The sequence below is a fragment of the Setaria italica genome, chromosome IX (assembly GCF_000263155.2).
Source record: "Setaria italica strain Yugu1 chromosome IX, Setaria_italica_v2.0, whole genome shotgun sequence".
In the NCBI taxonomy this organism is placed as follows: domain Eukaryota; kingdom Viridiplantae; phylum Streptophyta; class Magnoliopsida; order Poales; family Poaceae; genus Setaria; species Setaria italica.
Window position 1 is genome coordinate 25,246,166 of NC_028458.1, and position 22,685 is coordinate 25,268,850.

A 22,685-nucleotide genomic window follows, 5' to 3' on the forward strand; every position below is an offset into this window, starting at 1 on the left:
CCATGATCAGGAGCACATAGGGAATCAACTCTCATACTAAGGAGGTTGAAGCGACACCCCTGAAAATGGACAGCCTCATCTCATTCATGAAGAACTTCATACTTATTGAGCAGCAAAGAATGAGTATGAGGCTGGGAGAGCAACTTAGCATGCAGCCCCAGAAGTCCAAGAAGCCACCAACCACACCAAGGAAACCTCATAATATCAAGACGGTGTGTAGGAAGGTGGGACAAGCATATGCCTCCATTTCTCCAAAAGTGGATGCCTCGTCATCAGGCTAAACACGACGGAGAAGAGTCCCGTCGTCAGACTCCAAATGGTGAGCCCTTCGCCGAAAGGTAAAATCGGTAGTTATCTCATATTTTCCTTTTCAAATTTTGATTTTGCACTGCATGTTTGACTTTTCCAACCCATCATTTCCATGCTGGAATTCGTTCTGGCCAATTTCCCTTTTCCCATAAAAAAATTTCTGAAAACAAATTTGAGTGATTTTTGTTGAGAATTTTTGGAGTTCTTTTCTAGAACAATTTTTTGTTAAAACTCCTCTTGCATGATCTCACATGATTGCGAAGAAGTTTTATACCAAGGGAAGGGCAACTAAGACCTATCATGTGTTGGTTGAATGTCTTATTCAGCCAAGTCAATTCACTTTTAGGCCTCACTTTGTCCCAAACAACTTCTAGGCGTTGCTCCCGATCAGTTTTTGTCCATTTGTTCTCCTGAGCTTTGCAAAGAGTGAAGGGGGAGACGAGTCTTGCCCATACATGGCATTCGCTCCTCCCCTGAATAGGCTTCTAGGTTCTCTCAAATTCAACTAAGGAGAAAGAAGCAACCAATCCTTGCTCCTCTATTTGTTCTTTGTTGTGGGTCTGAGCTCGGGGGAACAACCACTTGGGTAAAGCCTTTCGACATTGCCCATTTGGATGTCACCCCTCGCACGCACTTCTACATTGTAAGTTTCGATTTCCAGCTTGTCAAGCATGCCTCAGCAGCAACAACAAGAGGGGTTGAGGGCCTACTTCTGCTAGATGGGGTACAACCCTAACCAGCAACAGTGAGCCTGAAGCTAGCTTGGGGGAGGACCACCATGTGAGAAGTAACTTGTATCCTTATTGTTTTCAGAATATGCATGAGAAAAACAAATCAAATCTAAAAAATTAAAAAGATCAAAAATATTTACTACTTTCCTATGCGCGGTAAGAATGTTTTAGTTCTCCATGTGAAAGGAATCGGTTCTCGTAGCCTAAGAGTAGGAGGGGGTGAAATAGGCAACTTAAAAACTAAACCTATGGCTTCCACTAGTTGCAACAAAACATAAACTAGATCATGCTATATAGATGTGCAATCTACGGTTGATCTAGTGTGAAACCCTCATCCCAAAACAAGTTTTGCAACCTATAGCCAATCCTATCAAGATACTACTCCAGGAAAGTAAAGGCACACAAGTTGCAAGTATGAAATGCGGAAACGTAAGGAGGAGATGTGGGGAAGCAAACTCTTGACACAAAGATTTATCCCGTGGTATCGGTAGGCACTAGGCCACCACTAGTCTATGTTGTTGAAGCACTCACACAAGAGTATTGCTTCCCGATCACCAAGTCTCTTCTAAGGTGCCCCTTGACTTGCCACAAAGGCTTGGCCACTAAGGCTCACGCAAAGTCTCTCGGTTACCTTGATGTCGTCTCCACTAAGAAGCTTCTCCACGAAGGAAGGGGTCTCCACGTCCCCTGCACAAGGTCGTTGACGCCGCTCCACACCAAGCCGGAGGGTCAAAAACTTGCCGGCGAGCGACCGAGGCTCCAAGGCACCGGCACACCTCTTGTACAGCAGTGGTTCACTCTAGAACCTAATCACAAGGTCAGCACACCTTGCACTCACTCCTCTCTAGGCCTATCCTAGCACTAATCACTCTCCTAAGCTTGCGCTAAACCTTTGATGGATCACTTAAGCACTTTGGGTGGCATGGATGTGTTCTTGATGAGTCTTGGTCTTCAATGCATCCTTGGACACTCCAGCAACTCCAAATGGGTGAGTGGTGGGGGTATAAATAGCCCCAAGGGCTCAAAGAGCCATTGCTCCACATACATGTTTTGATGGTCTATTTTTGGCCTACATCGGAACATCCGATGCAACTAGCCGTTGCCTCCCCACGCACAAGTTCCTCAGGAATTCATCCGACGCTTTATCTAATGCCCCCACCGAATCATCCGGTGCCACTGTTCACGTCACATAGCCGTTGGATCCCCCTGGCATCATTGCTCCGATGCTTTCTCTGATGGTGCCGTCGGATCATCCGGCGCTGAAGGATTTTTGCCAAAACCTTTCTGGAACTTCTCAAAGAAAATATGATTCATCCGACGGTCAACTCCATAGGGCATCGGAACATCCGGTGCCATAGGGTTTCCTCTGCCTCCTCAGCAAATTGCTCCAACGCTTATAAAATTACCCCCATCAGATCATCTGGCGCACTCGAGATTTTTTCCAGTTTTTCCCATTGTACCGATTGCTCCGATGGTTGCTCCGACGCTTCTCAGGTGGGGCATCAGAACATCTGATGGTGCATTTTTTATTCCTAATTCGTCCAATGCAAGCACCAAAGATACCGTCACTTGGATGGTCTAGAATTTGGATTTTTCCTATCATTTGGATGCTTCAGTACCATAGAATAATCCTAGATATCATGGCTTGTTCACTTAAATACCATAGATTGGATACTTAAATACCATGACTTGGATACTCGAATACCATGATTTGGATGTCAAGAATACCATCATTTGGACCTTGCCATGATTTTGTTTGCATTCTTGGGACCTAGAAAACCTACAAGGTACATGCTAGACAAAGCATTAGTCCCAAAGACTATGTTGTCACTCAATCACCAAAATCACAAACTATGGCTTAATGAGGCCATGTTCGCTACAATCTCTCCCTTTTTGATGATTGATGACAACACAATCAAAGCAAGCATAATTTTGCAAAAATTTACCAATTGAACCACATACACTTCCTTTGATGCTTACCATCATCCAACCATCCAACCTCCCCCTTTGAACATTCTCATATGACTCCCCCTTGATGTACTTCTCCCTTTTTCTTGTATTTCTCCCCCTATGTATGTTCACACATAGGTACTTGCATTGGCTCTTACTTTGATTCCACATTTCTCCCCCTTTGGAATCAAATCACCAAAAAGGCAATCTCTTCCATTTGTAAGCCTACAAGACCTTGCACACATAGCTCAAAGGAAAACATTAGTATCCTAGGGAGATAGCTTCATGAACCATGATCCACATGTGATGGTACCAATGAAGGTACCATTTAAAAAATGACTAGGATGGATATAATTCATGAAACTAGCAAGACATTAGCGAAGCTCCCCCTATGTGTGTGCACAACATGATGGTGTGAAAAACAAGTGCACAACTAAATGACATGAAATACTAGGAAGCTTAGAACATATGAAGCATGGAGGTAGCTTGTAAGACAAAGGATTTAACAAGAATACCACTTGAAAGATTAAGCAACGCATACCTCCAGGGGCTATCTCTTACCTTGATGGCACCACTTGAGATGAGCCACTTGAAAATGATATCACTTGTAGATGACACCACTTGAAAGAGGATAACAAGAGAAACACATGCGGCACCACAAGGATAAGGAATGTATCAGTGCATTGCCTTTGAACTTATATATGAGATGTAAGCTCGCAAGGACATGACTCAATAAGTATGAATGCTCATATTGCTATAGTCACTCTTATAGAGTTGTTAGTTCACATTGAGAGTGAAATAGCATTCTCTTAGAGTGATGCACCGGATCGAGAACGCGCCATTAAGAGGCTACACAAGATAAGCTTGAAAACAAGTTAGTCTCAAAATCACAAACCATAGGATAAGCTCCCCCTAAATGTGTGCATTTAGTGTTTGAATCACCAACCAAGAGTATGCACATTGTTTTTGACAACAAAAGGGAAGGTAACCCTATAGAATGTGCTCATGATACAAAAGATACTAAATGAAAGAGCATGTATCATGAAAGAACCACACATATCAAACCATATAGGTTGCTCATGGGTTAGAAATATACACAAACAACCTACCATATGAAAACAACTAGGCATTGCAACATAAATCATACAAAAATGAAAGTTCCTCAATGATGAGAAATTCCTATCCAAGGCCATATGTTGGTCCTATTACATAGCCTCTACATATGCATCTTGTTTTCTCATTGAGATTTGTCAAATTGTTGTGACCCTTAGCAAGAAACTTGTCATACTCCCATGATCAATATCACGTACACGCCACCACCATATGCTAAACTTCTACACTGGAAGTTAGCACTCATCATTTCATCCATCCACAAAATAAAGCTCCATGTTGTTCTATGACCTCTCTCTCCAAAGTTATCCTTGCAAAAGATACTTGGACTATGCAAAAAGAAATAAAATACATGCTCATGAAAGCATGATGAAAAAAAGAAGAGAAAAGAAAAGATAGCCCATGTCTCAAAAGAAAGAGAGTAAGGAGAGAGAAGGATCATGCAAAAGGAGTCCATATATGATCCACCATATTCACCATCCACACACATGCACATTTTGATCAGGTTGTATGGCTTACTTATCCTAAGGATCTGGTCTTTGACTTAGCAATAGATGAGAAACATGTATGTCTTCATTCTTCCCTACCTACAGCTCCACATACAAGACTATTAGGAGTAGGTTGTGAAAGAAAGGCAACCTTATGCCTTGGTAAGGAGTCATACACATTGAGCGATCCGAGAGTATCATTTGAGGAACTTTGATTTCTTTTGAAAAACTTTGCAAAACCTTCGAATTGTCAGCTGATCAAAGGATGAGTGAATGGCAATCTCTATGAAACCATTCTATCTTTCAACCGCCCAAGGCAAGGTGAAGCTACATGCCCACAGAAGTAAGGTAAGAGGTAAGATCAATACCAACTTATTCAAGTTCGTGGTAGAGTATTTTGTTGTAGACTTGGCATAAGTTAGGAATACAACACTGTAGCAACTACTGATCAACCAACCTAAGTCTCAGCATTTGCTCGAGATGAGAAAAGGGCCAGCCTGGGGGAGATGTCGACGGTCATTAAGTACCAAAAATGACCATCAATATACTCAAGAATAAAGGAGGATTGACATTTCTTACATGCATATTTGGTTTCAAATAATGTAGTTCCATTTGTCCTTGGAGATTATTTTGTTGAGGTGAATAAACATACAATAAAGGAAAAGCACCCTCTATGGATCTAAGAAGCACGCTTCCGACGAATGAGAGTCCACCACGTGTGCATCCCATGGATTGAAGGACCCACAAACAACCAAAACCACCTCGATCCACCAGATAATGCACACAACCATCATAGGGGCCACATGGTAGTCACCCACGCGATGGCGGTTGGGAGAGGCACCACAAGGGGGTCGGCTGAACCATTGCTTCAGCCGAACCGACCTTGTGTCGGCTCATCCCCACCTTCCATGTGGTGGCCTGTGGTGCTGTCCCAAGGTCGGTTGTAGGAGATTCCCTAAAGATTCCTTCAGAGATGCTGCCTCTTGGTGCCTATATATATGAGGGGAGGGGCTCCATTTAGAGACACACACAACTCTTGATTCACTATCTCCCTTTAGTTTCCAAGTTAGTGGAGTTAGGCTAGAGTAGCTCTACTTCAGGTCCCAGGTCTCCTTGGAGTCTAGGGTATGGCTCTTTTAGTGCTATGCTTGGTTCTCACATGCATGAGTTGTTCATGTGTTCTTGCTGTGTTCATAGGCTAGGCTTATATGCTCATGTTAGTCGTATACCCTTGCTTTCATGCTATAGATTCATATGCTCTCATGTGTGTTTATAGACCTTGCTATAGTTTATGCTATGTGTGTATATATATACCTTGTATAACATTGATGTGCTATGGTACGCCATCGGTTCAATGGCCATTTCTATGGGGGCTCCAGCCTTCTATACAATAGACCAGATGGCTGGAGTGTTGTTAACAATGCAAGCATGGTGCTTGGGTTGCATAACTTCATTGATGATGAGTTTGCCCATAGTTAGAGGTAGACCGCACGTGGTGACAGTCCTGTCAGTCCTTTGTACTCCTCCACGTTCAGGTACAAAGGTGTAACTAGTGCGGGTCCTATCTCTCCGTGTGTGCCTGGGTGCTACCCCGATAGTCTATACAATGTGTATGTATGCTTTACTTGTATAATCTGTGCAGTATATAGGAAGTACATATGAACCTAGAGCTTACTCTTAGTCCTTCTCCTAGCTTAGTTATCTTGAGATGAATCATGTGTGTGTCACACTAGTTATCTATCTATCTTACCCCTACCTTAAGTATTGACAGTACTCATCCATGATATACTCATATGAAATAATAAACTCTTTTGACCGACTCACCTTCCTTTGGAAAATACGATACCCTTGGGAATACTCTTGGGTAAATGCTACAATGGTATATCCGTGCGCTTGCGGATTTATTCGTGATCGTAAGAAATACCAATAGTGGCCTTGGCCTTGTGCCCAGGAGCACGCGGTGCGCTCTAGCGCGGAAGCGTGTGCTCATCCGTGCAGACACGAGGTAGTCCCCAGCCGCAGCTACGCATGGGGCACTAGAGTTCTGGGCCCGCGGCGGCTATGACGTGCGGCATGAAGGCCTGGGTCATGGCAGCAGCTCGAAGGTATAGATGTCGCTAGCGCGAGATGGACTTGCGGTACGCGGTGGGCAGCTCTGGCTCCCCTCCTCCACGGGCACGTCGACGATGAGCAGCTCCGGTTGGCCTCCTCCTTCCCGCGATGACTCCTTCGGTGGCCTCCCCTCTTCTCCTCCCTCCTTCTTCTCTTCTCTTCACTGGAGCGGCAGCGGGTTGCGCCTGAGGGTTGTGGATGGAGGCTTGGGGGGGAGGGGCGGTGCGGCCTCATTTTATGGGCGCGACAAGGTGGTGCGGGGGCAAGGATGGCCGCAGCCATCCATCCTTTGCATCCGCGCCCGAGGGTGACGTGACAGCCATCCAGTGGCCCTGCGGCTAGGGTTAGGGTGCAGCCAGCGGGTGCTATAGGGGCACGGCGAGGTTTCCCCCCTCCCGAAAGACTCCGGAAGGAGTCACAGGCGCACGCGCAGGGCGCCAGCGAGGCAGGGGGAGCGGGCTGCACGTGGGTGAGAGAGAGAGGGGGGCGTGAGGTGAGGGATAAAGCTGACAGTGGGACCCACCTGTTAGCGAGAGAGCATGAGAGGGTGAGGCGCTGCGGGCTGGCGGGCTGACTTAGCTGGGCCGGCCTGCTGGGTCTCCGCAGGAGAATGGAGAGAGATTCGGTTAGTGGCCTAGGCCGGTTCGGCTAGCGGGCCGACCTGGTGGGGTCGTTAGATGTTATGTTAGTTTAGGTTTTTCTTTTATTTGATTTAGGTTTAGGTTTATATTTAGTTTGAATTTTGAATCAATTCAAACACACTCAATATTTGAGATCCAAATAAAATCCAAAAAGAACCAAATCACACTAACACAATAATTTTGAAACTTAGGATTTAATTCTTAAGGAATTTGGGATGAGAATAGTATTTAGCTTTAATTTCAAAAGGGCACACAATGGAAACAAAAAGTTTTAAATTTTTCGGAAACCCACTCAATTTAACATTCTAATATTTAGGAATACGAGGATCGTGCCCGTGCGTTGCTACGGGCAGCAAAAAAAAATTATTACAATACACGAAGAAATCACCAAGATAACAATAGTTTGAAAATAAGCACGAACATTTAAAATATATTTAATCCAAGAACTTAGTTACTGAATTTAACATAGCTAGGTAGAGCATGGTATCAAAGGTTGACCAACTCTAATGTATATTTTTTCCTATGATATGACTAAGATAATGTTTTATATAAGTAGGAAGATGTCTCTGCTATCCATTAATTTCGTGTGCAAGTAAATCCCGAAGAAATTCCGCCGCATTATCCTCCCATCATGTACTATAACATGTGATAACATGTGAGGTTGTTAACAAAAATATTGAGTCATTGGTCTTCCGAGGAAGTCTCCAAGCAGGAAAGATTCTAGGTGTAGCCCCATGGGTTGCTACGGGAGAAAAAATTCAATGCAAAAAAGAGTTAACTTGCCAATGAAACAAGCAATCTTGAACCATGTAAATTTGCATCGAGGAAACAAAAAATTTGCTCCTCAAATATTATTTTCTCTATACATCAGATCGGGGCGAATCATTGAAATGTTGATAGCTGATGGGAAATTTACATTCTTTGATTTTGAAACATAATTATTTTAGAAGTAGCTTGGGTATAAGAGAATGGCTTATAACTCATTACATATTTATGTTCTACAGTTTAGCAAAAGATTGAAGTATTAACATAGCAATATCTCGTAAGGTACTCATGTGGTACATAAATTCTATTCTACGTACGTGCATGTGGGTGTGGGTGTGTGTGTGTGTGTGTTTCCATGCCAAGTATCTTGAGGGCCGGCGAGGGGGCAGAAATTCATCTTCCTCTCGCATTCCTTGCATAGGCAAAGATACTGTCACTGCAACAAGAGTATGCATGCCTCACTTGACTTACAGAACCTGCAGGGCGTCAAATCTTTGGGTTACCTGTTACCCTTCAGCATCAGATGCAAATTGGCAAGACCGTTGTTGCAACAGGACGTTGTGTGTCTACCTTGCTATCACCACAACCTTCCTTAAAATTCTTGCTCCGATGAGTACATACATCCTTCACTCCAAGTTGTACTTGGCCCTTTGCTGCCAAGCACGAACCTCCTCTGCTTAATCAGAGCAAAATGTCAACCTGTTAAAGAAAAAGTCACAAATGTTCATTAGGCTGATGTATAATCTCCTCTGCTTAATCTCCTCGCAGAAGTATAATAAGTAAGGAAATATCAACAAGTTCAGTAAGGGTGTATCATCGGAAATCAGTAAGAGTAGCCACATGATGTCAAAAGCTAGGGGGTACATCTTAATTCAAGCTCAAATGACAATTAGAAAACTGAAATAACAACATGCAATTCTGCAAATCATACCAGCATGGATAACGCTCAACAATGGCCTGCATTTGGCTAACCACCCATAACAAGTTTCGTTTACTCATCTCTGGTGTGGAGCCGAATCCATCATCTAGCAGCCCAGCAGTCTTCACATGATTAGGTGCAGTTTCCTGCATCAAATCCAGACTGTTTCATTGACCGATACTAATTCACAACAATCACGCCTGAAAAGTAACAAATTCTCACCTGCAAATGGTTCATCAGTGTCTCTATAGACGTTGTCCTATCTGCCACAATCTCATAGGACCTAATGGAGAAGTTCTGCCTGAACATGAGCCCATCATGTATGATCCGGCCGAAGCCAAACGCCAAAGCCAACATGAGCCCAATGGTGTTGCCGGCGGCGGACTGGCTTGGTCGGAGGCGGCTGTCCTCTTTGCTGGTTCCCATTTGCTTAGGGACCTCTGCTGGCCATCGTCCCGAGCAGTGAGGAGGGGAAGTACGGGCCGCCACACAGGGGACGTCGTCCAGGTGGAGATGTCGAGGTGCTGCCGCCATGATCCATGGGGAGCGCCCCTAATTTGTTGCCGGAGATGGATGGGGCCGTCGCCAATTTTTGCTGTAGATGGCCGTCGCCGCTAAAGCTGCCCAGGCGGCTGGCCGCCCTCCGCGCCACGCCGAGCTGCCGCCCCGCTCGGCCCCCCTCGCGCCGCAGCCGTCGCCGAAGCAGCTGTCCCCGGGGCGCCCCTCACCAGACACCGGTGGACGTGGTCGGTGAGAAGTGAGGGGCGGCGGCGGAGGATGCGAGCGGCGGGTGCGGTGGGGAAGTAGAGAGAGGCGATGATGATGACACCGCGGCTCCTGCCGGCTCCGCAGCGACGACTTCATTTCACCGTCGTCGCCCTCCTCCTTCCGGCGGCCGGAGCCCCCAACCAGCCCAGATCTGGCGCGCACGCCCAGCCGCCGCTCCCAAAGCGGCCTCCTTTGGTCACCCCCTCGAGGGTCGAGGCGTAGCGGCAGTCGCGACCGTCCCACGCGCCGCGAACCGCGAGCGCCCAAGTGCGGGGGAGGGCAAGCGGTGCGACAGCAGGGGCGGCGAGCAAGCGGTTTGGGTGGAGATTGGAGAAGGGGAGGCTGCAGGGGCGGGGCTGGTGGGGATGCGGCAGGGGTGGCGAGAGTGGGGGATCGTTCGGCGTGGACGGCGCGGAGGGAAGCGGACGCCGGATTGGACGGAGGGAAGCGGACGGGCGGAAAAAAGGAATCGGAGGGCGCCGATTCATTTTAGCGCGGGACGAAGCGAGTGGAAGGAATGACGTACGAAAAAATTGTCTTCCTTTTGCTTTTTTTAGGAGTAGAGATTACAGGATACTTACAGTGATGGCCCTCCTCAAGCTTTCACCTTGCCTTATTTTTGTTCGCGTTGCCCCAACATTTGAAGCAGCAGTGACTACTCCAATTACATCTATTTTAAGAAATAAAAGTGCATAAGCTATTGTGATGGTCAGTTTGAAGCACACTGATAAGGCACCAAGAACATTGTTTACCTGTGAAGAGCACTCTACTGTCTAGACGTGCTTGCAACTGCTCCATGGAAGCAAGGGAGTAGGCATAGACCGGGAAAGCAGGGGGGACATTCAGCATGAGCATGGTGTTAGATTCAATTAGCTATTATAGCAAGAGGGAAATCTAATTTGCTAAACAGAGATTGTGGTCATAGATGAAAATGGTGCACAGTTGTAGGTGGAGTCACGGAGTTTGGAATTATGGGATATGACAATGTTTCTTCAAGCAGCTCTTGATAGAGTGGCAAAGGCATCCAGTCTACATGGAGGTTCGCGCATTACGGTTTCAAGATGATGAAATATTCACCAAGGTGGAGTTTGTTAGATATTGTGTTGAATATTTGTACGAGTCCGATTACGAAGGAACTTGAGTTGTATTTAGCAGTGCAGGGTAGAATCCATGTCAACTCTGTAACTCGGACCTCCTCATAAATATAAGAGGAGGACTGCTGTTATAACCATGATGATAAAGTGAGAGGTGGCTCATGGACACGACCATCACACAGCTAAACTATGTGTGTATAGTTAGTGTGTTTCTTTGAAGAAATGTGCAGCTTCATAATAACTTCAATCTCCTTCGTACACAAGTGTAAGAGAAATAAAATCTCTTCAAGTTTTTTTTCATTATCTAATTTCAAACATAATACGTAATAACGCCCTCAGTTTTTTAAAAAAAAGTTTCTGGATTGTGGTGTCTGCAGTAAAAAAAAAGTTGTACTCTTTGCTCCCTTAGAAGGAGCTACAAATATTCTTGTTTTGGGAGAGTGGTCGTGTTTAGTGGTCTCGAATGGACTTCCATTTGAGCAAATTGCAATTCATAGCAGAACCAATATGAAATGCTATTATTTTACTTGATTTAGTTTGGTTTGTGTTTGTTGTGGCTGTCTCACATCTAACATCATGCTTCACTAGTAATACAAAATCTCATTATCTACATAGGGATAGCTGGCCACTTGAATGTATAGAAAGTGTTCTTTTTTCAAATGTAACATGTAGAACATAGCTATTTGCTCTCGGCAAAGAATTAAATTTATGTGCCTGATGACAGCTTGTTATATTTACCAAGCAAGTTGCATTGGCAATCAAGTTCTTTTTCAAAAACAACATACAACTACACAACTTGTTTTATGTTCTACATTCTTTTTTTCCCTAACTTGTTTGGATGTTGCAACTTTGAGAAGCTGTCCTATCAAGGAACTTTGGTTGTAGGAGGAGCTATATACGTGTGCAACCATGGTTTAGAAAAAAAATAGATTTGGAGCGTGGAGTTTCTAATTTCTAGAAATGCAAAAGGACTACAGATATTATTTCCCCATAACTCCAAAACTACTTTGCATCCACACATTGGCCTAAGGTGTGTACGGTTCTAATCACATGCTACAAATCTAATCTTCCATGACTTGTAAAATTTTGCTAGAGAAGTTAGCTAGCTTTTCTAAAGCCATGGGGCAACAAAGCACCACAAACTTAATAGTGGACTCTACCCAGGTATGCTAGGTATGACACTAGCATTCTTAACTATATATTACCAGAATGGACGACCATAGGCCACAACAATTTGTTGTAAAGCTATACTACTCCACAACAATGAAGTAGAATATTATTTGTTCCCATAAAGTCATCAGACGACCCTCGCCCTCACGTTGCAAATTAGTCAACGGCTTTTGCAATACTGGAAGGTGTCCTGCTGAGAAATCATTCCAGAAATGTAATTTTGCATCGTTAATTTTGTTGTTTTTATCTCCGTTTATCAGAATGAATTAGTTATATCGTTTCTGCGGATGGGTAAGGGGAGTCACGTTGCATTAGCATATATCGTAGACAAAAGTAGTTATGGCACGATTCCCCTTACGTCTGGCACAATTCTCTTGGATGTTTTTATTTGTGTGCCTTCCCCCACCACAGATTAGGCAAAATATATCGCTACAAAGAGTTCTCATCTTTCCCTATAGTTTCTTTTTACAAGTTGCTAATAGTGTCAGTACCATTAGTATTTTTTTTCCCTTAGTAGCCAACGTGTTTCATCATTCCCTATAGTTTTGGCAATTGCCAATAATGCAATCCCCTACAAACTCATTTTTCATTGTTTTATACTACCTCCATATCAAAATATAGGTCATCTTAGTTTTCTATATACATATATTTTACTGTGTATCTAGACATAACTCTATATTTAGGTGCATAGGAAAATCTATATATTTGGAAAAGTCAAGACGACCTACATGTTTTAAGGGATGGAGTAGTAGTAGCGAATGAATACACTATAATTGTTGGCTACTTAATAAAAAGAAAGTGTTGGAAAAAATATCTTTTTATATACAGACAAAATTATAGAACATCGTGAACAGCTTAGCTGGTAAGGTATCTTGTGGTGGAACGTACTGACCAGTGCTGTTTTTTCAGCGGTAGGTGACGTTCCTGTCGACAGCGAGGCGCTTATGATGACTTCATCAATCTCGAGATATGCTACCTCAGTCTCTTGAAGGTGCTCGTAGGGGTAAACTTACGTTTATATAAAATATAAAACATCATTACACTGTCCATCATAGAATAGAATTCAAACATCATTCCCTTATGAATTCAAGTGTTGTTCCCTTAGTTCCATACTGCCCGTCGCACCAATGATCTTGTGGAGCATGGTGGAACCTTCCCAACAGGATTCCAGTTCTCGACTCGACACTGGTGCTTGTCTTTTCCTAAATTTATTCCGAAATTTAACAGGCGCTATTATTTCAAAATATGTCGTCTCAATCTCTCCGAGGTGTAGGGGTAGTGTATTCGTGTAAAATATCAAACATCATCACACTGTCTATCCTACCTCAGAAAACAATATGCAGAAGGACTAGACGACCCATAATCACATTGTCCACCATAGAAAAGAATTCAAATTCCCTGAGTTCACACTGACTGTCGCACCTATAATCTTGTTGAGCATTGAGGTGGAACCTATCCTTTCTATTCTATTCTATTCTATATCTCTACTATAAAAAAAGCAAAGAGGACACAAAAAACAGTCCGTCATTCAGCCGGCGGGTGATGTCCCTCGCTCCGAGCATTCTCGGCCGTCCGCTTTCAGCACCCTGCGCACGGAAGGCGTTGACCTGGAGATTCCGTGATTTAACGCCTGGAGATTCCGTGATTTCCGTCGCGCGCGATTCCTCCTCCGTCCGTTTCCCTCCGCGCGGATCCCTCTGACCTACGATCCTTACCCCTGCGTCGCCATCTGCTGGCCCCACAACTCCCTCAATCGCCCATCGCCATCCCGCTCCTCCCTTTCCTCGCCTCCGTGCTGCCAGAAGCCGCCGCAGCCGCCGCCACTCTCTCCTTGACCCATCGCGCCAGAAGCCGCTGCCGCCGCCAACACTTCCTCCATCGCCCATCACCATCCACCGCCGCCCCTCCCTTTCCTCACCTCCGCGCCGCCAGAAGCCGCAGCCGACGCAGCCACTCCCTCCGTCGCCCGTCGCCATTTGCCGTCGCCCCTTCCTTTCCTCACCTCCGCACCACTAGAAGCCGCGGCCCCATCCTGAGTCGCCGCATCGCCACAAGCGACTCCGCCCCTCCTTGAGTCGCCGGAACGCCGACAGCTGGATCTCCGCAGCACGCCAAAGGCCTTTTCGGGCTTTGATTATCCAATACTTCTTCAGTTTGTTGGGTCTGATCACGGTGCTTATCAGTTTCTTAGAATCTGTTGCTTGTTCTGGAATGTTTACTCCACATGTTTACTCCGCAAGGATGCCACAGGCGATGGCGATGTTGGCGAAATTGAGATGGAAGATGACGAAGGGCGCATGATCTACCCATATGAATGCCTGACAACCAAAGTTGAAGTTCCTGTCCCCGACATCAACGTGACCAAGCGAGAGGTGAGCAACCAATCTTCCACTTCATATTCGTGAGACAACCTTTTTAATTCACTTACTGTTATCAGGCGAATGGAGTCCTACTTATCATCAGCCGAGTTCAGAGAGAAGTTCAGCATGATGAGGGCGGCGTTCTACAAGCTCTGCAAGTGGAAGTAGAAGTGTAGAACAAACTGAAGTCTGGTGTTCAGCTCTTTTAGCATGCCAAGGTCAAGTCAGGAACCGTATGTGAGGACCCTCCGAAGAACTATCCATCTAAGGGTTCTTCATCTAAAATTGCTATATTCTGTAGCAATACAACATAGTATCATGGTAATTGAGGGCTTGGATTGGATATAAGTGGTGGTTGTCAGAGTCTAGATACCAGAGCTTCTTGAGAGTGCACGGCTACAGATGTTGTGTATAGTGCTTGAGGACAGGTTTTACATGACATGTATTTTCCAAAATACCAGTTCACCTGCCATTTCACTAACGCAAGGAAATCACACAAGCATTCCGGTTTTCTAAGTTTAAGCTGCCCAGTGACCATGAGTTTAAAAACTAAGGAGGGGACTTTCCTCTGTTTTAACTCCCTCATTAGCGAATGATAGATCTGCAGTTGAGATGCAAACCTGATTCTAAGGTAGAGGGGGCAAGGTATATTTGTTTATTATTTTTGTTATCTATGGTTGAGATGCAAACCTGATTCTAAGGTAAGGGGGTAAGATATATTTGTTTACTGTTCTTGTTTATATAATGTTTATATAATAGTAGAATGGATGTTTTTGTCCAATGTTTAGTTGGTCTGTGTGTATCTTGTATCAAAGTAATATCATTTTTTTTGCCGTAGCAACGCATGGGCACATACCTATAGGGTTCGAATCCTTAACTCGGCTTTGGTGCTCTTATTTTTCTAGATTTATTTCAGAATTTAGCTAACGCTATTCTTGTATTCTTTCAGTTATAAGCGATGTGCCTATCGATAGCGAGGTGTCAGTGGTGATTTTGCTAAACTTAAGAATATGCCGGCTCAGTCTCTTATAGGTGCTCATAGGAGTAGGGTTGCATGCATCTATTTACAGGGTTGAGTGCACCTGTACATGTTTCGAAAAAATATGGTCTGTATCGAGTGCCATCTTTACCGTACATGGAGTCCGCATACTTTACTATAAAATTATATTGAGGTCAATTAAGCTATGCATGTCCATTATCCAACTTCCTTTAAAAAGCACTTTAACAGTATTATTGTAATTATACTGAGTTTTATATATGTACGTGAGACACGAATTTAAGGTTGTCATTTGGGAGATCCTACGACACTGTTTGAACTGAAACAGAAGAATTGTTATATACATGGACAGAACATACAGTTAGACGCAATCACTGAACACCAGCTTTATTCCCTTTCAAGACAGCAAAGAAAAAACTAACACACGAAAACAAAAGGAGCACAAGATCAAACTAAACGAGGATAAGTAATACAATATCAAACTAAACGAGGATAAAATTAAAAGATACAAGTGATGAGGGTAAGTGATGTATCGTGATGAGGATAAAACTAAACTAAACGATAAAACTAAACGATGTATCGTGACGAGGATAAGTGATGTATCGTTTAGTTTAGTACTTTCCTGTTTAAAAGAGTTTAGTTTTATCCTCGTCACTTTGTTGAGTTCTTTTCACGATACAAGATCAACTAAACGAGGATAAGTCTCTTGCTAGCACCTTCACAGGTCCTGAGCCGATATCCTTCCAAAACAAAAAAAAATCGTTGCTACAATCATGATCCCTTCATCCGGATTTTATGAGAGCATTCCCTATTTTTTTCGAGATTCACCCTACAAAAGTCATTATATAACTGCTTTAGTCCCCTTCGTCTTCTTCACCAAGCCAATGAAAGCTTTTCATCGCCGCCGCAACCAAAAATCAAATATTTCCCCTTCACACACTCGGCGGCTACTTCATCACTCCGTCACCGTCAAGCTCCAGTTCAAGATGCTCCCGATCATCAATGGCGACAGTGTCTTCCATTCCACAAGTATCAAGCACCTTCATTATCTTCTATTCCTCTAGATCTGATTTAGTTATTGTGCATTGAATCCTCGCTTCGATCCTTGCCCCCCCCCCTTTGTAGGAACAATCTTTTTATCCCCATAGTCGACACTGAAGCAACTTACTTTCTAGGTCTGATGGGTTGTGAGGATTCGATAGAATTTATAAATGCCGAAACTCAGAGGGTCCCCTTCAAGCATGCCACCATGAATTTGCCAGATTGGAAAGGCACCTTTTGCTCATGGCCAAGCAAAATCTCTAGCTAGAGAAACTGGTACCTTCGCATAGCCGACGAAAAAAAAGTAAATTGGGAAGACTCTCGAATCGGCCATTGCATCAGGCTTTCTTTAGCTGAAACGGACAAGAACGAGCCTCTGCTGGCAGCTGCCGCATACTTTTGGTTTGACGCTCTAAATGCCTTTCTGTTTGGTCATGGCCCAATGTCTTAAAGCTTGCTAGATGTGTTCATGCTGATAGGGCTGGACGCTGTCACTCCAATTGACACCTTTAGTTTAAGAACCAAACCTTCTTATAAAGTTAAGTCAAAGAATATGAATGGATGATCTGATTATATCAACTCATATAGCAAGACAGCTGGCATAATTACTGATGAAGAGCACGCCCTTTTCCTAAACATGTGGCTAGAAAGATTTGTATTTTGTGGATCCACCATAGGCCCTACAGCAAACATGCTAGTCTTCGCAGAACAATTAGCTCAGAATAAGAAACTCCCTCTTGGAAAATTTTTGCTTGGATCCGTATATCGTTTAATGCACCACAGGGCAACTAAACTAAGGTCTTGGGAAATTATTGGTACTGGCGGCCCATGGTGGTTCGTACAACTTTGGCTCACTGTTCATATTGCCAAGGGCCCAGGAATAAACCTCCCAGCATGCACTTTCCCCAATAGCTATGGTGAAGGGGAAGTAGAATCCCGACGCCGATGTGAATCTTATGAAGAAGCATCATCAAGTGTCACATGTTGTTCTCTATCGACATTAGAGATCTCCCAGAAGTTCAAGCTTTTCTACTTCGGATTTGAAGAAAATGCTATGACTTGGTGTGCCTATGCGCATATTGATCAATTCAACCTCTCGGATGATTTTATTTTTCTAAAGGCAAGGGTCAAAGAATAGCTTTCATCGACCTTCAAATCACCTGTAGCTCCTTGCATTCTTCCAGTTGGTTTGGTCGAACTGGAAGTTTTCTCCAACTAACCTCCCCTTTTGCCTACAAGTAGCCCTTAGCCTCTAGACCACTATACATAGGTGTATCGGTGCAAAGGTTCAATACACAAAGAAGAAGAGCAAATCCAAGCGAAACGCTGCCGCAACTACACTTAGAAAATAGGGAGAGAGGTGAGGTGAGAGTGCTAGGAAGAAACTGGAGTTGTCGACTTCTCTTCCACTTTGTACCTCAAGGATGAAGCTAAACCTCGAGTGAAGCTCCTCCCATGTTTGGGTAACACTTTGTCTTACTTTATATTCGAGAAGTAATTTAGTTCTTACTTTCTTTGCTTGCAGGTTCTTCATTTGTTTGTCATGATTATCTTCGTCAACAATTGCGATATAGATAAGAATCAATAGTGTAGATGTGGTGTCAACACTAGAGATTGCCATAGATTGTGCTCAGGGCCACGGATAGCTGTGGTAGGCGACAGGTGGTGACAGCCCTATCTATCCTCTAGATTCCACCACGTTCAGGTTGTAGCTGTAGGACCTTTGCTAGCGGACATCCGAACCCCCTTCTCATCCCATTCTAAGGACCGGATCTGTTAGCGTTCCAAAGTAGGCAAAGTAAGCAAGGAGCTGAGTTGCTAACCAAATAGATAGTAAGATAAGTGAAGCCTTGACCCTCTCTACCCTACCTTTTACCTTCTCTTGTCATTGCCCCTAGACGAATTAGGTTCTTGATTAGTATACTTCTTGTTCCCCATGGAAATGAATAATCCTGGTTGAAAGCTACATCGGTATCCGTACGCTTGCAAATTATTCTGTTAGGCTTAAGGAACGCCAACACTTGTGCTCGGAGATCATTTGATTGCAGGTGAGTTATATACAAAAGGGGAGAAAACACACCCTATGTGGCAAAGAAACAGAACTCCAACCAATTACAGATTGCCACGAGGGTAGCACGCAGATTGAAGGTCCCACAAATAGGACCAAAACCACCTCAACACCACGGGAATCATTGAGCACTGCCTTACGGACCCACCTGGCAGCCACTTTGCCAAAGGCGGTTGCGAGGGAGGCCCATAGGGGGTCAGCCAAACCCTTGGGTCGTCCAAACTGCTCTCAGCTCCGCTCATCTCCAGCCACCACGTGTCAACAGTTACCGCCTCCAAGACGTCGGTGGTGACTGATTCCCTGGGTATTCCCATGTAGAATCGCCCCACTCACCTATAGAGGGGTGTAGTCTCTAAGCTAGTGGAGTTAGGCTAGAGTAGCTCTACTTTGATTCTCAAGTCAACTTGGAAGCTAAGGGTATGCCATTTGTATCTTTCCTTCCTTGTTTGACTTTATGGTTATCAATGAAATTATCTTGCTTATAGAGTGTTGTACTTGGATCCTATGCTATGCTTATAGTTTTAGACCCTTGCTATAGTTTATATTCATGTCATATGCATAACGTGTTTAGGCTAGTCGATCTATGCCACTGCATTGGTTCCAATGGTCTTTATGGTTATCTAGCCTTAGCTCGTCCATGGGAAGGTGTTGGGATACGAGGTAGGTTACACTAGCGCAAAACAAAATTTTTCTACCGTGTAAACCAAGAAAACTGCCGTATAAGGATCACGGGATTACCACTCGACGCACTGATGCGGAAGATGTAGATTCGCGTCGATGCAGCGAAGTCGATCAGCGTAGTCGTACGTAGTCGATCACATCGACGTCTAGCAGCTCCTCAGCAGCTCGTCCACGTGCAACAAGATCGCCCTCGTGCCGTCGGCTCGTCGGCGGCTCGTCGTAGCTCGTCGGTGGCTCGTCCAAGTGCTACAGGCGCAACACCTCCAAGGTATCCACATGTGCAGGGAGGAAGCGTCGCAAGCTGGTCTACTAGGTCCGCGAGTTGCAACAGGCGAGAGTGTGGGAGGCGCGCGACAGATGAGTTTCGCCAAAAGGTGTAAACCCTAGGGCGCCCCCACCCCTCTATTTATAGAGGTTCCTAACTGTTGGAGGTATGCCCTAGAGGCAATCATAGAGATGATGATATTCCATTTGTATTCATGATTTGTATATTGTATTCATTGAATATCCATTAAAGGCTACTTGAATTGATTTGCAATTATGTGAATTGTGTGTGAAACTCTTTACTTGTATGGTTATTCTAAAAGTTGTCCCTAGTCGGAGTTCATGTGAGGACACACATGAATATTAGACTAGCACATGTATTAGTTGATGACTATGTTTCACAAGTCATGGACATGGAGATGTTGAACTAATAATGTGGACACATGTGGAGACATGTGTTAGGACTGACCCAACACGAGAAGTAGTTCTCTCTTTAAACAACATATACGCTTGTCCTTAGACCTGAGATTGTTGCATGTATTCTAGATGTGGATCGACCTACTTAGGGGCTATCAAACGCTACGCCGTAACAGGGTAGTTATAAAGGTAGCTTTCGGGTTTGTCAAGAAGCATACTATGAGACATGGTCAATCAATATGGGATTTGCCCCTCTCTGATTGAGAGTGATATCTCTGGGCCCCTCGAGTGATCGGATCCGAAAATGCATGGCCATGCTACGTACGGTTAAGAGTTAACCTACAAAGGGATTCCGAATCACAGGATCGAGAAAGAGCGGTCGGCTTGAAGCTAGACCAAATATCGTGAGGCAAAGGGAATAGCATGTATATTATGTTGTGATGGTTCGTCTGATATGATCTTCGTGTGCGTATAGGAGTTGGCACGTCTTGCTAGAGGCCGCTACCGACTATTGGGCCGAGTAGGAGTACTCGGGCCATGTCTATACGTATCTGAACCCATAGGGTCACACACTTAAGGGGCTGGAAGCCCAATTCGGATCTGATCCGAGTTGGATTAGGTTTAGGAGTACTAATGGGCCTCGGATCCAGAGGCCCATCAGGAACCTCTATAAATAGAGGGGGTGGGGGTGCCCTAGGGTTCACACCTTTTGGTGAAACACACCTGCCGCGCCTCCCACGCCCTCGCCTGTTGCAACTCGCGGATCTAGCAGTCCGGCTTGCGACACTTCGTTCCCGCACGTGTGGATACCTTGGAGGTGTTGCGCCTGCAGCACTTGGACGAGCCATCGACGAGCCGCCGACGAGCCACGACGAGCCGCGGCACCGGAGGCGATCTTGCTGCACGTGGACGAGCTGCTGAGGAGCTGCTGGACGTGATCGACTACGTACGACTACGTTGATCGACTACGTACAACTACGTGATCGTCTTCACTGCACCGACGCATATCTACATCTTCCGCACCAGTAGTGCGTCGAGTGGTAATCCCATGATCCTTATACGGCAGTTCTTCCTGGTTATACGCGGTAGAAAATTTTGATTTGCGCTAGTGTAGCCTACCTCGTATCCCGACAGTGGTATCAGAGCCGTAGCTGCTTAGTTTTAGATTCGGGATGTGTGCATATGGAGATATGCGAGTTCTCTGTTTGATCTATGTCCTGATTTCGTGCCCTTGATGTAATGGTAGTGTAACGACATACTCCTACCGGTCGGTTTCCGCCATCGGAGTTAAGTGATACACGTAAATCCAGTTGCAGTGAGGGAAGATCAATATGATTGGTCAAATCGAGATCCAGGGTCATACGCCAGGCGCATTAGATGTACAATGGTAGATGGGATCTACTGCCGGGGTCGGGATTTTGCCGTATGCGCATGCTTCGGTAAATCAGCCGTAACTTTTCGGTACGATCTCGGATCGGGGCGATTTTTATACGAAAATTGATCTACAGAAAAAGTTACACATGAATTTCAACCGCTTCGCGTTTTCGGCGAAATTAGATTTGCCAAATTCGGCTTGGAAGATGGAGTTTCGGGCCTCCGAAGTTTGGAACGTTAGGACGCCTAACTCTATTTTGCAGGATGTATGCATGTATCTTGTGATCAGTATGGCCCCCTTGTGTATGTGATGCATGTGTGTAATTATTTCGTGACCTGCGTGTCGCGCGTACGGCAACACGGCAGGAGCCATATGTGTTGTCACTTTATTGTATTTAATGGTCTGCGTACCAATCTGTGATGATCCAAGCAACTATGTAATCTTCATTACTAGATTCCTTACTAGCTATTAGGTGTAATAGCATGCTCTAGTTCTTGGAGGACTCATCACGAGGAGGATGGCGCACATGGAACATGGAGATGGAGATCACCATGGTGAACAGGTTCTATGGAGATGGAGATCACCATATGAAAACAGGCCATACTGTGTCACAAGCTGTGTGAATGCTATTCTGTTTATGTTTTACTTTCTGCATGCTGTGATGTTAGAAGTAGAACGATCCCTCGCAAATTTTAAGTTAGTATACCCTCCCAACTAAAACTTGCACCGTCCCATGTCTTGTACAATTAGTGGTGGGTCTATGAAATTAGGGTGCCACTAGTTTTCCTTGACTAGACGGGTTTGTGTCGGACACTTACACGCATAAGGGTTGGTTTGCTTAACAAGGTCATCTTAACGGTTAAGGACCTTGGGGCATAAAGGTTGGGCGCTGAGACATAGAGATGTCACCCAACAACAGGAGTCATATGTGATATGATTAGCAAAAGTTGCTTACCGATCTACCTCGTTTGCTAGCGGTGATGCTAAAGCTCACTAGTAGACTTGTTAGTTGTGGATCCTGAATCACTAAGTTTCAATAGAGGGATATTGATTTTAGTGGGAGTAGATTCTGTTAAAATAGTTTAATGTAATTTGCTCTATCATGGATACGTTTGTCTTAGTGTATTTTGCATTACTTTGTTGTAGATTAAATGGCACCTAGCAGCACTACACCGTTTGCTTTGCGTTCGGTCCTTGAGAAAGACAAGTTGAATGGAACAAACTACTCGGATTGGATCAGTAACCTGAGAATTGTTCTCAAGGCTGAGAAAAAGGAAGATGTTCTAGACAACCCACTACCAGAAGAACCTGCTGATGATGCACCTGTTGGGATACGAGGTAGGCTACACTAGCGCAAATCAAAATTTTCTGTCACGTATAACCAGGAAGAACTGCCGTATAAGGATCACGGGATTACCACTCGAC

General features: G+C 44.6%; 1 protein-coding gene across 4 annotated transcripts; it reads right to left on the reverse strand.

Moving 5' to 3' along the window:
• Positions 1–8,120: 8,120 nt before the first annotated feature.
• LOC101758244 (palmitoyl-acyl carrier protein thioesterase, chloroplastic) lies at positions 8,121–10,235 on the reverse strand. Of its 4 annotated transcripts, none has more exons than XR_215871.4 (4): positions 9,248–10,233; positions 9,038–9,171; positions 8,677–8,805; positions 8,121–8,582 (listed from the first exon to the last, which is right to left on the reverse strand). XR_215871.4 is itself a non-coding variant. In XM_022822758.1 (3 exons), the coding sequence occupies exons 1-3, from the start codon at positions 9,557–9,559 to the stop codon at positions 8,784–8,786; spliced, it is 444 nt and encodes a 147-aa protein (XP_022678493.1). In that variant the 5' UTR covers positions 9,560–10,235; the 3' UTR covers positions 8,121–8,783. The 4 variants fall into 4 exon arrangements, 2 of the variants coding, with proteins under 2 accessions (XP_022678493.1, XP_004983282.1); XR_215872.3 differs by having other exon boundaries at positions 8,121–8,518; positions 8,610–8,805; XM_022822758.1 differs by having other exon boundaries at positions 8,121–8,805; positions 9,038–9,147; positions 9,248–10,235.
• Between the last annotated feature and the right edge of the window lie 12,450 nt (positions 10,236–22,685).

What these genes read in the sequence shown, in the direction of transcription:
- LOC101758244 (XM_004983225.3), bottom strand. Translation starts at nt 9,559, where the DNA reads ATGGCGGCAGCACCTCGACATCTCCACCTGGACGACGTCCCCTGTGTG. An exon ending in CACTGATGAACCATTTGCAG is followed by an intron (nt 9,172 to 9,247) that starts GTGAGAATTTGT and finishes GATTTGATGCAG; the next exon opens with GAAACTGCACCTAATCATGT. An exon ending in GTTGAGCGTTATCCATGCTG is followed by an intron (nt 8,806 to 9,037) that starts GTATGATTTGCA and finishes TTTCTTTAACAG; the next exon opens with GTTGACATTTTGCTCTGATT.